The 17,350-nt window shown below is 46.5% G+C and overlaps 1 protein-coding gene across 4 annotated transcripts in view; it reads left to right on the top strand.

The window, feature by feature from the left end:
- Positions 1–483: 483 nt before the first annotated feature.
- Positions 484–17,350, top strand: part of NPR3 (natriuretic peptide receptor 3) — a 50,105-nt gene continuing 33,238 nt past the window's right edge. For 3 of the 4 annotated variants that reach the window (XM_074931864.1, XM_074931862.1, XM_074931861.1), the window contains exons 1-3: positions 484–1,393; positions 6,112–6,234; positions 11,644–11,810. In XM_074931864.1, the coding sequence (XP_074787965.1) occupies positions 685–1,393; positions 6,112–6,234; positions 11,644–11,810 (999 nt within the window). In that variant the 5' untranslated portion in view covers positions 484–684. The remainder of the gene's footprint in view (positions 1,394–6,111; positions 6,235–11,643; positions 11,811–17,350) is intronic. The other variant, XM_074931863.1, reaches the window with a different exon arrangement.

The raw sequence follows: 17,350 nt of genomic DNA, 5'->3' as shown, positions 1-17,350 counted from the left end.
CGGGGACGACGACCTGAAATGCTTCCCTTACGCAGTAAATCGCAGTTTAACGGATCTGAAGCAACCCCCCCCCCCCAAATATTTTTAAAAATTACAAGTACAATGGGGTCCCTTACTCCCCGACCCTGCTTTTAGGGAGGTGGCTACACGAAGCGTGGCCGGGAGGTACGTGAGGGTTACCGGCGCGGTAAGGACACCCCGCGCCCCGCGGTTTCGGCGCTCCCCACGCCCGCTGCCCCGGCCGGCGGGAGAGGTGTGCGGGCGCGGGGGGATAAAGGGGGGCCGCCGGAGGGGGCGGGCGGGGCGGGCGGGAGCGCCCGGGCCGGCTCCTCCCTGCGCACAAACCCGGCCGCGCCGCGGCGGGCGTGCGGAGAAGCCGCCGCTGCTCCCGCGCTACTTAAGCGGGGAGGGCGCAGCCCGGCAGCCCCGCGGGGGGATCCGGCGGCGGGGGGGGCGGGCGGGGGGGTAAAAGGCTAATCATCATCATCATCATAATCTATCTATAAGAAAACGAGAAAAGCAGAGCCGCGATGCTCCGTCTGTAACCCGCAGGCGGGGGGGCAGGTTGTGAATTCGCCAAACACCTGAGAAATAAAGCACGACCGAACAATTTCGAGGCGGGCGGGCAAGGGGGGTGAAAAGTTCGCCGGAGCTCGGGCGTTTCGGGGCGGGGGGGCGGGCGCGATGCCGCCCTGGCTGCTCGGCAGCCTCTGCTGCGTGCTGGCGGCGCGGGCGGCGCTGGGCGGCGGCTCCGCGGGCGCGGAGGCGGCGGCGGAGGAGGAGAAGCTGATCCGGGTGCTGGTGCTGCTGCCGCAGGACGACGCGTACCTCTTCTCGCTGGGGCGGGTGCGGCCGGCCATCGAGTACGCGGTGCGGAGCCTGCGGGAGAGCGGCGCCGGCCTGCCGCCCGGCTACGCCTTCCAGCTCACCTACGAGGACTCGGCGTGCGGCAACCGCGCCCTCTTCAGCCTGGTGGACATGGTGGCCCTGCACCGCCGCCGCCCCGACCTGCTGCTGGGGCCCGTCTGCGAGTACGCGGCGGCGCCGGTGGCGCGGCTGGCCGCGCACTGGGACGTCCCGATGCTGTCGGCGGGGGCGCTGGCCGCCGGCTTCGGCGCCAAGGGCGGCGAGTACTCGCACCTCACCCGCGTCGCCCCCGCCTACGCCAAGATGGGCGAGATGCTGCTGGCCCTCTTCCGCCACCATCAGTGGAGCCGGGCCACGCTGCTCTACAGCGACAGCAACGCCGAGCGCAGCTGCTACTTCGCCATGGAGGGCGTCCATGTGGTCTTCCAGGAGGAGGCCTTCCACATGGCCGTGCACAGCTTCGACGAGAGCAGCCGACACCTCGACCTCGACGACGTCGTCCGCGCCCTCCAGACCGGCGAGAGGGGTGAGTGGCGCCCGGCGGGGCGCCTCGACGGCGCTGGGTGGCGGCCGGGCTGAGGGACGGGGCGCTGGGACCGCCGGGGCGGGAGGGTCCTCTCCCGTGTCCGCCCGTGGGGGAGACGCGCTGCGGGGCTGTGCCGGCATCCCCCGGCCGGGCATCCCCCGCCGGCCGGGGACCGGCTGCCCCGGGCGAAACCGGCGACCACGGAGGCGCGTTAGGGCTTTGCCTCCCTTGGCGGGCGGGGCGGCTTGCCTTCGGGGACCGCGCTTTTGTGGCACGGCAAGAAATGAGCTTTCTGCCGGCCGTCGGGGTTACCCCAAATCGCCCGCATCTGCGGAGCAGCAAATCCGTTGCTTGTTCTCGGAGATTTTTGCAGTGATTCTCTGCAAGTTCAGAGTCTGTGCGACGGTGTTTTCTCTCACCCTGCTGCGTCTTGCCACGGGGATCCTTTTCCCCCGCTCCTGCCGTTGGAAGTCCCATTGAGTACCTCATAAATAACAAATGCATTCAGGGAAGCGGACGTTTCGGGGGATGTGTGGATGCGAAACCCGTGAGTGTGTGCAGTAATGTTGCCGCCAACTGTTAGAAAAATACCGCAGAGATAAATGGCTTGTAAAACATCTTGGAAAGTCACCCCTGGGCCGGATGGACTGGCTCTGCATCATGAAGTAGTAAAATGCTCAAAGTGCTTTGGGACATGCAGATTTGTCGTTAGATGTGTTTTTAAGTGAGATCTCGCTGAGCAATGTGTGGATACGTGGGCTTACCAAAAAGAACATTTTCTGTTAGAGGCTCTTACCGCCATAGGCTTCCCCAGTAAGTTATTGCAAAAAAAGGAAAAGGTGTATTCCAGGAATGGACGGCAGGATCACGTTAAAGAAAGCCCTTAGCAGTTTTCCGGAAGAGGCGTAGATGTGCAAAGTGCTTTGTACAAGTTTTTCATCCCTCACTGCCGAATGTTAAATAGCATCAAATCTGGACTGATGAAGATCATGCCGTGTGTGACCGGCACAGCTGGTGTTATGGTGCCATAGGCTGCGCACGGAGCAGCCTTGCACCGCTGATGTTGATGTTAAAATCTTTAACGTGCGCAGGAGCGTGTGTGAGATAACCGAGGTCCAATAGCATATGCTTTTTTAATTTTCTATTCACTGAAGCAGGTGCTTGAAATAGAGCTTTCCTAGTAAGTACCATTCAGGGAAATATACTGAATGGAGAGAAAGAAGTGGGTAACTATTAGAGGAAAATGTTATGTGAGGAAAGATGCTTTTCTTTTTTAATCAGTGTAACTTGTGTGTGTGTGTGTGTTTGGATTCCCTGATGCTAAGAGCATAACAGCATGCTTACAGCAGGAAAAGGCAAGTGTTCACCCTTAGCCACAGGGAGCTGTGGCTGTGCTGTGGGAACGTGACTGATGGCTAAAGACAGTCCCACTCTTCAGCCTGCACAAACAGTCGGGGAAGAGAGGCTTGCCTTCAGATTGGGCTTAAGTGCTTTGCTGAGCTGAGACCTTTGGTCTTGCATCATTCTGTAACTTGCAAATGACTGAACAAAAGCAGCCCTCTGTGTTACTTCTTTCCCCTCCCTTATGCCCCATGGTGTCCCTCCCTCCATCTCCCCTCTTCCCTTGTCCTCTGGCTCATGCCACTACTGCAGAATGCAGCCAGTGGGGCCCTTCTGTCTTCACTTGTGTCTTTCGGACTGTAAAGACTGACTGCGGGACTCACTTGGCATGTTCCCTTGGGCCTGTGGGGTGGTCCTTGTGCTCACGGCATCTTTCAGGTTGTCACAGTATATAGAAGTCATATATCAAGTGAAGAATGCACCATGTGCCTTAGCTGACCAGATGAGGTCTTTGTTTCTCCTGGAGTCTCCTTGGAGGTCTCCCCAGCAGGGCAACAGGGTTTGCAGGTGATGGGGCACTGTCCAGAGCACCTTCTGGAAACATTTTTGGTTGATTGGTTTTCTCAGCAGTTTTTAAGGGTTCTTGTGTCACACCTACCATGACACTGTCCTGGGCTCTGACCCTGCACCTTCTCTGTTTCCAGAGATTGCTGCTGGTGGTGGTCCCACCTGAGTGGTTGGGCTTCCTTGAGCTGCCTGACTGGGAGTGGGCTTGACACTCTCCCAGGGATGAGAAAGAAGCTGCCTTACCAGCTGGCTGGTGGGGACCGGCGGCAGAGGCTGGCCCCATGGCTTAGGTTGCTGCTGTCTGGGGCTGTGCACTGAGCTCTTGGGAGTTTGGGCAGCAGGGGCACGCTCAACCATGCACCTGTGTTTGCCAGTGGCTGCCTGTTCAGTCCCTGGAGCTGCTTCAGAAGACTCAAGCCTTAGAGCCACAACAAAATCGTGATGAAAAATACAATGATAAAAGTCTTTAATGAATTTTGTTAGTAATTCAGGCTCCCTTGAAGGTTTGGTTAGCCATGCTGCAGACGTGATGCTGTGCGTATGATATGTTTACCGTAAGGATCGCAAACCCAGGACTGTGCTTAAATGTGTTCTGCATAGGCACGTAGTCCAAGGGATGCATGTAGTAAAGGGAAAGCTTACTCCTTTAACTGGAATTAAACTCTTTAAGTATTTGCAGGATGAGTCAATAATCCTAGTCAATAAATTCAGAATATTGGTGTTAGAATTACTGTGGTCTGCATGTATTATACTGAAGGGAGAACATTTTGTATGTGTTTGCACGTACATATTTGTATGTACACAATAGTAAGGTACAGATGCAGATTAAATACACATAATTTACATTTTTGGAAGATTGCAGAGACATGTCCATAGTTTATTTGCTTCAGAATCTTAAATATGTAGTCTTTATTCTCCTGCTGGGTTAAAAACCACATCCAAATAGTTACTATTACTTCCCTTATGTTCCTTTAGAGGCTTACAAAAGATGATTTAATGTATTTTAAAGTAGGTTTTTTTCCCCCACTCTTTTTTTTTTTTTCTTTTGCTCAAGGTCTTTTACTGGTGTTGTGGGAGTCTCTTTGATTCCGTCTACAGATTACGATTTCATGGTAGATGTGAATTATAAGGGTGAAGTCAAGGGAGAATTGGGAGGACAGCAAGGAAATGTTTCAAAAGGAAATCTCTCACCTATCCTGAAATTAGGAATAGTGAGACAAACTTGTTCCTGATGTGCATCTGGAAAAGATTTGATTCAAATTTTACTGTGAGAAATTTTTCTTTCTTCTTCTTTTCCTTCATGCTAATATACTTCACAATGGTAGTGAAATAGTCTTGCTCTGTTGCTCTGGAAATTATTATATTACTCTGCCATAATCAGTAGGACAGAGCTATGCATGGTATAACTCTCCTGAAGTGTGGGGATGTACCGAATGTGACTCACCCCAGCAGCGCATCTGGAGCTTTATGCCTGTGGTGGCATCCAACCAGAAAAGTGATGGGAAAAGATTCATTGTGTGTAAAAAGATTTGGCCTGGTTGGCCTTTTCATTTCTTATAATAGCAAACACTTCTACCCAGAAAAGCTGAATGTGTTTTTGATTCAGTTTTATTGTTGTGGTGAAAATATTTGCATACATTGTTGTAGCTTTTGAGCCCTGCCATGCGTGACGGTGTTCTTGGAAACGTGTGTGCAGTTGGCTTCAAATCATTGTCCCGACAGGATCTCTTATGACTTTTGCTGCGGGATATAGCTCCAAAGCACGCACTGGTGCAATACTTTGCTGCTCGCTCTGATGTCAGTAGATCCATACCCATAGTCTTGTGAACCTGTATGAAAGTTTGTAGTGTAACGTGCTCAGTGTGGGAGCTGTCTCCCCATTGCTGAAGGTCTCGCCCGTGTTTCTGCTTTCCCTTTGCAGAGGAGAGGGGCAGCAAGTGGAGTAGTCCCCCCTGCCCAGCAGGTTGGGGAAGAGACTTCTCAACCACAGTTGTCAGAGTGTGGATCATGGTGCCCACATGGAGCACACCGGCAGGTTTGTAGGTCCCGTTGTAGCAGCAGAGCCCCTGCTTAGCTCGTGGTATATGATAAATGAGGCTCTGTGGCATTTAATCTTGCAACTACTTTTAATCTTCACCCTCAGAAAGAGGCACTTGCTTGTCCCATTTCTGAGTATTAAGCATGTCATCAAAGGTCACTGCCTAAGCTTATTTTATAGTCTCTGGAGAGAAGGTCATGTTCTGGGCAGATTCATACCACTGTCCTTAGACAACTGCAGAGATGCTGCTCTCCATTAACTTTGGAGAGGCAACAAATTCTAGACCAGATACCTAAATTTTAGATAGATGAGGGGTAGGCAAGATGAATCTATATCAAATTCTTCAATGGAGTGGAAATGAAAATGATAGTGTCATTGTATCACCTGAATTCTTCATCCTCCAATTGTTTCCTATCCATTTAGAAGTAACAACGGAGGCTTGTGATTGCGATTGACTCTACGAATATATGCAGCCGAAGAAATTTGAAGGCAGAACTTATCACATGTTGCAGGGGTAAAAATCTTAGATCACACACCAGCTCTGTTTAATTATTTTCAGAGGAGCCAAGGAAGGAGGAATCCTCTCTGTGTTGGGTACCTGTCTTCTGTCAGCTGTTTGGGAAATCAGCTTTGTTTGCCATCTGCATTGTCATGTTTGTGGCAACACTGGGAGGACAGCTGGGGTCACTGTGTCTGGCAGCGTTCATGCTTAACAGTCTGTTCCCTGAAGTTCTTGAACTGCTTATCTGTGTTTCTCGTTTTCTTCCACCAGTTGTAATCATGTGTGCCAGCGGTGACACAATCAGGAACATCATGTTGGCTGCTCATCGGCAAGGAATGACCAACGGGGACTACGCTTTTTTCAATATTGAACTCTTCAACAGCTCATCATTTGGTAATGTTTTTCCTGCCCAAGTATGTTGCAAAGTCTTCTGTAAGCCTGGTAGTATTTTTAGGTTTGTTAGCCTCAAAATATGCAGCACTCGGTCCCAGAATACACCACTGTGTCTCCCTGTTGTTGCAGTTAGCTTCCACCTGGGCTATGATATCGCAGGAAATAAAACAGATCTCATAGCTCACAAGATCCCAGATACACTACAGGCATTATTTAGTTACTTGTAGGGGAAAGCAGAACCAGATGGAGACATTGGTTACGTCAGCCTGGTGTGGGTGCCCCATGCTGCAGTGTGTGCTCAGCTGTAGGTGGCTTGCACCATCTCCAGCCTCATGACTGCCAAATCTCAGGGCAGGGGTATACCTGGCTGGAAGGAGGCACTAGCAATGGCCAGCACCATAGGGCAGCTGCAGGTCCTGGGTCTCCAGAAATCATCTCTGTGCTGCTGGATCCACAAGTTTAATTTGTTTCAGCTTTTGATCAGAAACTGCACCTGCAAAAACTATTCAGCAGTGTTGTGTTGAAGGGAAAGCACTGAGTGGGACGTGGACAGTCCAAATTTACTAGAGCAGGGTGGATTAAAGTGGCTAATTCCACCCCTGAGTAAAAAGGATCAGATTTGTCAAATTAAAGCATGACTTTAAAATGTAAACTAAATACATTTGCTTTTTGAAATATACTTACATTCAGTTACATTTGATATTATGGCAGTTCATGGTAAGGACTAAACTTGCACTCAGCTGCTACAGCTATCTCAGTTAAACTCAATGTAATACTGGAACAATCAGATGGCTTGGAGCTAAGGCAAGTTCATGCCTGGGGACTAGGTTTTGTTGAAGTGTCAACATGGCTTTTGAAAGGAGCAGCCTCTTTTGCAGGTGCAGAGAAAATAATTTCCCCCCTGCAGGCTGCCTTAACTAATCCACTGCAATAACAAATCCATTTCAGATTGAAAACCAAGTGGAGTTGAGAGAAGGAAAACTCGTTTTTTTTCTTTCTTTCAAGCCTCAAAAAGCTGATCAACAGGAACAACTGAATTAACAAAAGTATGATGTATTTTGTTTTATAAATCAGTTATTTGTAAGTTTAATTCTTTTGTATAAACTTTGTTATCCGTCTACCACCTCTGAGATTATTTCATAGTAAACAGTGCTGTTTGTGGAAAAGCTCTATAATGAACGTGTGTAGCTGTTTAAATTCAGAGATACAGATGTGTACAGGAGTACATATACTGCTACATGTATTGTCTAGGTTAGCTGAAGAAGTGCGAAATTTTGCCAGGAAATAACTTAAATAACTAAAAGATAAAGTTGCAGAACAAGATCAAAGGCAATGAATCAAGGTTTTCTTTTTGTTGAGTTGAATTTGGAGTGACTGGATCCCTTGTGGCATAAGCAAAACCATTTGGCATTGCAGCCTTAATCAGGACCAGAGCAAAAACCTGAAGGTCTACCCATATAAGCAGTCTCAAAACCCTGAAGTTTTGGCTCTTTGTAGACCCTGGGAGCTTTGCAGCCTTGACTTTACTAGAAACCACTGATTGAATAGCCCCTCTGGCTGCGGCGGTGGCTTGTTACCACTGCACTACTGCTGCATTTCATCTCACAGCATAGAAATACGTTAGAAGTGATCCATCTGGCCATAGGTACAAGCCTGTGTGTGAGCTGGGCTCCCTTAGGAGTCACAGGAGAGAAGTTGGCACCCCTGGACAGCAATTCACCTTATCCTTGGGTGTCCGCAGTGGCTCAGATGAATCTCATCCTCTACAACTGATGGTTTCCTTGCCTTGGCTGAAATGAGCGCTGGGTAACTATCTGAGAAGCACTGAAGCTGGCTGGGACAGATGGTACCCAAAGTTCCCCTTGAGCAGGGGATGCTCATGTGAGAGCAGCAGCTGCAGGAGGTGGGCTGCTGCATTTTGGAGTGGTTTTCCTTTCCAGGGTGGTATTTGCTAGGAGGTAGGGGCGGTTGCAGGAGGCAGTGTTGCAATCCCCAGGCTCAGTACCTTTCCCCAGGAGGGACCCTGGCGTCACCGCGGATGTAGGATGGGTATTCCCCAGGGATACAGCCCCCAGTAGACAAACACTTTGTTCAGGTGTGTAGAGGGTAGTGCTGTTCCATGCTGGCATGGTACCTTTGTGCAGCACGGTGATGGGGGCAACACCTGTTTGCGCTGCAGTCATGTGGGAGCCTCAGCACCATCCTCCTTTGCATCACAGGTGGTCCAGTCTTCTTGTAGTTTTTCCAAGGGATTTATGAAAATTTTCTGTCTTCTGATGTAGTGTAGTTAGAATATGGCATTTCCTGACATTTCTAAGTAATAATTATTTTAAACCAATTTTTCTATTTCTTTATGGATGTGTTTCGCATGAAGAGTGAAATGACTGTGCATCAAAAGTTGACTTGTGTGCAGATGGTCATTACTTGTGGAAAGCAAGCATAAAAGAGAAATATAGAGAAATTCCCCCAAAATTCCTCATTCTCAGTGCCTAGAGATACTAAAGTGTGTGTGATTGGCAAATTGGCACTTTGCCTTTAAGTCTAGATGACCACACTGCAGTTTGTTGTTGCCCTCTGTTCTGAATATTTCTAATTTTTCGGAAGAGCAGGCGTATTAAATGTCAAGGCTGCAATAATTGCACATAAGTACTGTGGCAAGACGACCTCCTGCAAAATAATCCATGAAGGAATTTAAATATGTAAATTATTCTGGGAACGCTGTTATGCAAGTGTACCTTCCCTGCTCCCAGTGTCAGGATTTTTTAAAATAAAAGTGTATAGTGTCCAGGGCAGAAACTTACTCACATTGTTCCAACACTACCATTTTTTTGGACTATAATCTCACTTTTTTTAGCCAACCTCATTTGTAAATGCAAAGCTATAGCAAAGCCCTCCATTCTGTAGTCGCTGCCTTAATTCTTGAATGCTGCACCTCTCTTTCGGGCAGAGGCTTTTCAGTTCTGAGGCTCTGGCAGGACTTGTACCCTCTTGTGGGGAAACTAGCAAGACATGCTAGCTTACAATTGCCAGATGTGCATTTCTGTTTTTTTGAAAGAAGTAACAAGGACAAGATGCAGGCACTGAAGGGAAGAGTGCTGCCTCTGAGGGCAAAACCAGATGGTGGGCTGTTAGTTGCTCTCCATTGTTTCCGTCAGGTCTGATGAATAGGGTCCTGGTGTAAGTAATTTCACTGGGTAAACTTCATACTGGGAAGGAAGTTCCTAAACCAAGGCATCCAGATCTTCTTCCTAAGAGAATGAAATCACTTCAAAAAAAAAAAAAGGAAAAAGATAAGATATTAAGAATTAGCAATGTTCATGATATTTATAAAGATTACAGTCCTAGCTGCTGCTGAGCTGTGGTAAATAAGGCTTTCCCGGGGTACAAAAAGATAGATAAAAGGGCCCAGGTACTCCTGTGCCTCATGCCTTTTGCTGGGAGTGACAGGAGCTGCCCTGGAGTCAAAAGCAGCAGGAGGAAAGATTTGTGCTCTGGAGAAGTGCAGTTCACTTTCCCTGTGCTCTCTGAGGAAGCAGAGCAATTCTTCAGTTACATTTATGGTCAAAAAAAAAAAATCCCAGCAGCAGTGCTGGGGGTACTGGGAGGACAAAACACAGGCTCTGTATTCACCTGATTTGAGGGGACTGAGGTGGTCTGTCCATGAATTTGCTCTTGCAGACATGCAGTGCAGCAGGTAGTGCTGTGCAAGGAGCACCATGGGTTTGATACCTGGGCTCCATCTCCATTAGCATCTCCACTCCCAAACCACTTCTCTTGGTCCAAATGACACCATGGTCCTTGACCCAAGCAAAGCAGCCACATCCTCTCTCATATCAGGGTCCCATTTGCATCTGGGTCACCTTTGGGAGTTTAGCATTAGTCTTCATCTTGGCTTATTTAGCCATGATGGGGTTAGTTGCTGTTGTTTGAAAAATAAAATAATTGTCCAGTTTTTAATTATTTGTAAGCATTTTAAGGCACACTGCTTAGGGCTACCATTGTTCCCTCTAGGACTGTTACTTGTAATTTATGTAGAATAGCACAAAATTTGCTCCAGGGCACTGTGAACCTTTCCACTAATCTCTTGAGGCTTTGGATCAGGGTCTCAGCACCTACTAAGGTCAGGCCCTGTTAGGCAGTAGAACTTCTCTGCTAATTATCAACCAGTTTGTTCAGCTTTTAAAAAATCTGATTACTTTACTGGTGGTCTGAGTGTTATGGTTTAACCCCAGCCAGCAACTGAGCACCACACAACTGGTCGCTGACTTCCCCGCAGTGGAATGGGGCAGAGAATTGGAAAAGTGGGAAAACTTGTTGGTAGAGAGAAAGACAGCTTAATAGATAAAGCAAAAGCTGCACATGAAAACAAAGCAAAGTAATTCATTCATTCATTCCTTCCCATCAGCCAGGAGGTGTTCAGCCATATCCAGGAAGCATGGCTCCATCATGCATAACAGTTACTTGGGAAGACAAATGCCATCACTCCAAACATCCCCCCCTTCCTTCTTCTTCCCCCAGCTTTATATGCTGAGCATGATGTCATATGGTCTGGAGTATCCCTTGGGTCAGTTGGGGTCAGCTGTCCCACCTGTGTCCCCTCCCAACCCCTTGTGCTTCCCCAGCTTACTCACTGGTGGGGTGGTGTGAGGAGCCAGAAAAAGCCTTGACTCCATGTAAGCACTGCTCAGCAATAATTACACCTCTGTATTATCAACACTGTTTTCAGCACAAATCCAAAACATAGCTCCATACTAGCTACTGTGAAGAAAATTAGCTCTAACCCAGTCAGAACCAGCATACCGAGTTAAATTGGTCCCCTGTGATACAAAACACGCGTGAATAAGCATAGGCGCAGGATCCCATGTTATTTCTAAGTGTTTCTTTTCCACTAAGAGTAGGCTGGTCTGACAATCACTGCACACATGGTTTTCTCCTTGACCTCAGTGGGAGAAGTAACTTCACCAACTGCCTCCCATTCAGGGTGATGATCATACTATTGACTTTACTGGTGCCTTACTGACTGTCCAGGAGTGTCGCTGGTGGAGTGATGCATAACAAAAACGTTGTGGTCAAATCCTTCCTCATTTGTTCTAACTTAAATATTGTTGTGTTTGAGATCTGGCACTTTTTTTTTGTTCTGAGATGTCTTCTTGTGCTTAGACTTCACCCCACCCTTTAAAAATAAGCAAGCACAGCGTGGGAGTAAAGTTGTCGTCTGTTTGCACATTTACTTCCCACCAGCCATTCCTCCCTGCCCAGTTCACTGTACATCTTGGAGCAGGTTCAGTTTTTCCCTGTACTCTGCCATGTCCCCAGGGTGCAGGAGAGGGGGCTTCTGGGTGGGAAAAGGAAGGCAGTCCTGTAATGGTACCTAATTTGGCATTGGAAATATGCTTGCTTTCCCCTTAGGAAATGGCTCATGGAGAAGAGGAGACAAACATGACCTTGAAGCTAAGAAGGCATACTCATACCTCCAGACCGTCACTCTGCTGAGGACCGTGAAGCCTGAGTTTGAGAAGTTTTCCCTGGAGGTGAAAAGTTCTGTTCAGAAGCAAGGTCTGCATGAGGATGACTACGTAAGTACTTGATGACAGGCACCAGGTCTTAACATCTTCAAGAACTTGCTCCTAATTCAAGAAAAAGTAGCAGTGAGACATTATCAGGACAGCATCACCTGCGTTCAGTTGTGAAATTCCACTGTTGCTTATATAATCTCTTTTTTTGTGTTGTGTCTGTATAATTCAAATAGTCAGAATAGACATGGTCTAAGTGCACCAAGTCTGTTCACCACCATCCATGACCCATTGTCCTGTGCTCATCCGCTAGTTCATCAGCAGGAAGGTTGCAGAAAGGCAGACTGACAGGTCTCTCTCCCTTTTGCACCAATTGCTTATCTTTTTTTAACAGGAAAAGAACTATATTCTTTTTGTTTTCTCCCAGTGATTTTTTTTTTTTTTAGAATAGGATCTCAGAAATTTACACTCTCTGTATTGCATCTGATGAAGTTTTTCTTGGTATGAATGAGTAGAGTGGTCTTACTTCCCAGCTAAGCATATTTACGCTGTTGCTGTTGTTTATTTTAAACTGTCTAAAATATCAGTATAGTCCTTGTGAGTTGTTTTAAGCCTAGGGGAGTGCCACTGTCCAGAGATGGATGTGGGAAAGTATGTCAGTTTTTAACCTCCAAATGTAGGAGGAAGATGCCTCTGAAAATTGCTTTTGAGCTACTGCTAAGCTAGTTTATTAGGCATTTCCATAGAAAAGTCTTCTGTGAAAGCAAGAATGTATAGCACATACCTATAGGGATTTCTACATGCTGATACATATACTTCCCAGACAGTCAGCCTTCCCCGTGATGGAGAGTAAATTTTTTAAATACTCTTATAAAGAAAAGAGGCTTGAAGAGAATTTGGTCAGTCTTTAGCTGTAGGAAATGAGACCTAGAAATTGATGCCTGAAACTCAAGAAAGCAACGCAACCTTGCCAGCTCCTACTTAGGCATCTACCACATCTCTTTGCTTTAAGCATTGTGTCCCTCACAGATGGACGCATCATCTTTAGTCTGAGCACAAACTGATGCACTTGAATGTTAATAAATGACCTTTCCTGCAGTTCATTGTATAACCTCAGCTGGCTTAAGAAAATGTGTGCTTCTTAGAACTTGAATATATTTTATTTAAATCTTTTACTTAAATCTTGAATACTTGAATCGCATCAGTGGCTTGTATTTTTCCTATGAAACTTTCACAGTCTAGGCACGCAGAAATAGTCTTTTGTTGGTATTCTTTGCCTTGGGTTAGTGGAGAAAACCACAACTGCCGAGTTCAAGGTGCTACTCTCTGAAGAACCTGCTAAATGAGTTTTGAAGAAGGCATGGGATTACAGTTTTTTCTGTTACTCCCTTTTGCCTCTAAGGGCCCTTTTACAGGTGTCACTTAGCAAGCTACATACCTTGAAAATCTGCCGTGTGCTTATGGTTGTCGTTGGTGAGAAATCTGATTTTGTATATTAAAGATCCAGGCATCCACAGTTTTGTGTCTCTTCTAGTCTGGGCAGTGTGACATTTCCCCAGATGAGAAAAATGTTAAAACTGCTGAGAGCTCAGGATGCTCTCTGTGGGTGGTTTGGGGGCAGGCAAGGGAGTGCTTTGCTGTTCTTCAGGATGGGGACCGACTGCAAACCCTATGAAGTTCAGTGTTGATAGACACTGGATAGATGCAAACCCTGTTATGGTCGGGTAGAAGTGGACCCATGAGAGAGCACATCCCCATGCTAGCAGGGGGAAGGTTCTGCAGGCTAATGTACTTGTTGGGGAGACTACTTGCGCAGCTGCATACCCACTGACAGAAGTCCTCTTTTCTCTTTCCTCACTCCATGGTTGCTTGTGCAGTCAGCCATCCGTCCTGGCAGTGCTCCTGGCTGTCCCAGGGCATCTGCGTGGTGCCTGGCTCCCTACCGCCTCATCCTTTACCACCTTCTGCCTGGCTCTGAGGGCTGCCTCTCCCTGTATCCCATTCCTACCTGTCATCCAGAGCTTTTCATCTTCTCCCTCACCCAAAAAGGTCAGTTTTTGCTAGGGCCAGACAGTGGGCCCCTCCTGCTGCTACTGCTGCCTCCCCTCCTCTTCCTGCTCTTCCTTTCCCACCTGGCTTTCTGCACCCTTCCTAATCTCCTTTTGTTGGGACAAAGGAAGGACCTGTGATCTATGTACACCTACCGCAGCTTCCTGACATCTGAAACATCAATCCTTGACTCACGGGAAGCTCATGGTGGAGGCTGTAGGGGTCTGGGCTCCCTGTGGAGGAGCTACAGATCATGACTATGGGGAAAGGAGGTTTGATTCCAAATGCAGTGTTCTGATATTACATGGATGCTTAACTTACACAGATCTCAGCAGACACCCACCCCCCCACCCGCCCCCAGTCTGCTTTCTCACAGCCTCCTAACCCAAGGGGAAAGTAAGACATCTTTAAGAGGGGTAGTCTCGGGTTGAGCATAGCTAAAAACATTAGCTGCTTTACTTCATTGACAGTGTGTGAATTTTAAGTGTCTATCTAGTTTGCTTTTCATCATTTATGATGAATTTTACATTTCCCCACTTTAGACAGTGGGAAAGAGATGTTTCATGTCCCCTTAACTGATTGTCCTGCTGCCATGTTCGGAGGAGAAACATTTTGGGGCAGCCTTCAGGTTTAGGAAAAAAAATCCATTAAAAAACGGAGAAAAGTAAAAAGCCAAATCGAGGGCCACTTCCTTCTTCTCTGAAAGATATGTGGGTAGTGGACACCTCATTAACAGTGCTTTTGGCAGCATGGGAAGAAAGTGGCAATTTTGTCCTGGGCACGCACTAAGCAAGGCTATGTCATCCAAGGGAAGCTTGAGAGGGAGAGAGCCTTCAGCTGAGTGGGTGGGAGGTCACAGAGGTGGATTTTTCTCTGCATTCTGCTCCTGCAAACAGAAACTCTGGGGGAAGATAGTAGGTGGTGCAGTCCATCTCAAGTCCTGTCTATGGGTGTTGAAATATAATCCTCATCCCTTTCTGCTGTGTCCCAAGAGGATGAACTCAGGGAGGTTTGGATTTGAAGCATTCAGTTTTCTGCTTCTCTGTGTGGATTTTTTCAGTGTCATGGGAAAATGGGGCCCCAGGTCCATGGTCTAAATTGTCTCTCAGTGACCCTAACTCAAATAAAAGTCATTAATGCTGCCATTTTGTCCTGGCCTCTTGCCAGCACTAATCCCAAAGGCATTATTATCTACCAAAAAAGAATACCATAAAAATGGAAAATAAGCAGATGACAGAAGGAAAGATAAAGTAGACAGAAAGGGCAAAGTCCTAAAGCAGCAGCTGTCCAGTTGCCAGATGGAGAACACATATGGCCCTTGGAGGAGTAACAGGTCAAAGAGCGTTGGCCATCTTCATCTCCAGCTGTGAAATCACACAGAAAAGAGAAAAATATGTTCTGGGTATGTCTTTCTGAAGTCAGAAATTGCTGTTGTTTCTGCATGGGTGTTATGCTGTGGAAATAGGGTAGATGGAAGAACCTGTGCCTTGTGGGTGAGCAGGAAAGGATGGAAAATGCAATTTCTCTGACTCCTCCAGGAATCTCGTGTGTGAAGGAAGAAGCTTTCTTAAGCACCTTTTAACTAGACACCATCAAAAATAAGAATGGCAGAGATATTCTGAGAAAGCATTTTAGAAGTATTTGGGTAGGTATTAGCTGCATAGGATGGGGCTAAAAATGGTCATGCTCCCTGTCTACAGTGTCTCATTGCAACGTCCTATTGCAACAGCTGCCTGAGTCCATTAGCAAATATTATTAGTTTGCTTGGTCACCACTTTCAGAGTCTATAAGCAGTTACTGTCACATTAATGTAACCCAAAGAACTGTGGACTGAAGCATCAGATCTGCTCAGCTCTCCTTTCAGCATACAGCAGTGCCATGATTTTCTTTTTCAAGAAACATTCTGTAGTTCTGTAGAAAGCCTGAACATTTTATTTCACACCTACCAGGAGACTGACTTCTCTGATTAGATAGCCCCAAAAAGAGGACTTAATTTTCAAAAATCTGTTGAAATTTGAGGTTCAGGCATACGAACGGTAGAATTACTTTCATGTTATTACACAAATAACAGCAGTTTTCTCACTTCTGTAATGTTAATGTGTTACCAAGACTTTGACAACAACATGTCCTAGTCTTTATAAACCAATTGAGATACTTGGTTTAATTGCAAAATACAGAACAAGTTCTGCTATAGCCTAGGTGAGGCAGACAGCATTGAGAATTGCATGCATTTACTTGAAAGAAGAATTTGAAACTGTCTCTGAATTGGTGTGTGAATAAGTCCCAACAGTTACTCTAGTTAAAAAGGTTTATGTATAAATAGCATTTTAGTTAAAGTATATGCACAAGCCATTTTTATTAAATAATGCCGAACACTTAATGAATTGGTGGTAGGCTGCAGTTGGGAAGCTCTTAATGCACCTTCTGTTCCTGACTCAGGCCTAGGATTCAATAAATGGTTTTTTTATGTCCAGCCCAGTATTCTGAGCTGCAGCGATTTTACAGCCCAGGATATTTGCTCTTCTGAGGTTACAGACCACCCATGGCTTGTTTTTTCTTCTCATTTAAAAGCTGAAAATGTAAGTAATTAAACAAATATTTCTGCTGTGTCAACTACATGACAGCATTGTTCACAAGGTGGATGCGTGGGTTTTACCCTATCCGCAGCCCTTTTCACACCAAAAATGAGCAGCAGGAGAAGGGAACTGGAGCCCAATTTGCCTGTAAAGTTATCTCAGTGAAAGAATGAACTACATAGATCAATTAGATCAGTGAGATGCCACTACCTATTAGAAAGGGCAAGTCTGTTTTATTTTAACATTTTCAGCCCTCTGAAATGAGAAGTGGTTCATATAAAAGCAACTGTTCGAGCTCCAACAGTTAACTATAAAAGCTACGTGGGAGGTAGCTGTGCTCTTAAAGTTTATCGTCTCATCCATAACAGCCATGCCAGACTCTTCCCTGTGTGTATTCCTTACGTCAGCCTTTTAATTAGGATTGTACAGCAGCTAAGATAAGGGTTGGGAGAAGTGAGTAGTTCAGTCATGTCACTGGGAGAGACGCTGAAAATGTAATGTATTCAGCAGTGTATGTCCCACTTGTCTTTTTTCAGGCACAGGCAGGCAAGATTAATGACAGGCGGGCTTTTGTGTCTCTTCTGACTACACCAGGATGGAGGAGAGTTTTGGGGAGATTTTTTTCTCGAAAAAACCCTGCCAGGGAATAATTTGTTCAAATGAATAGGTCTATTCAGCTGCTGGAGTGCTTTGCTAATTGTGTTTGAAAGAATAAAAGCAAACCACAAGCTGCTTTCAGCAGCCGGAAAAAACGGGTTCACATGCCATCTTACTAACAAGATGAATTCTATTAGTAAAACATATTTAGGATTTTCACGACCAGCCCTTCACCTCTTGGAATTAATGAGAGTTTTTTAATTTCTGTAAGAGCAGTATTGAACTCTGGACTGCTACATTTGGTGAATACAGCAGACACTTTTTGCTGAAGTTAATGGTTTCTCAAGTGATATGAAAGACTAGTGTCTTCCATGTTGGGGT

Source organism: Athene noctua, chromosome Z, assembly GCF_965140245.1.
Source record: "Athene noctua chromosome Z, bAthNoc1.hap1.1, whole genome shotgun sequence".
NCBI classification, from domain to species: Eukaryota; Metazoa; Chordata; class Aves; order Strigiformes; family Strigidae; genus Athene; species Athene noctua.
The sequence above is the reverse complement of the archived record's forward strand: the minus strand, read 5'-3'. Positions and strand labels throughout refer to the sequence as shown.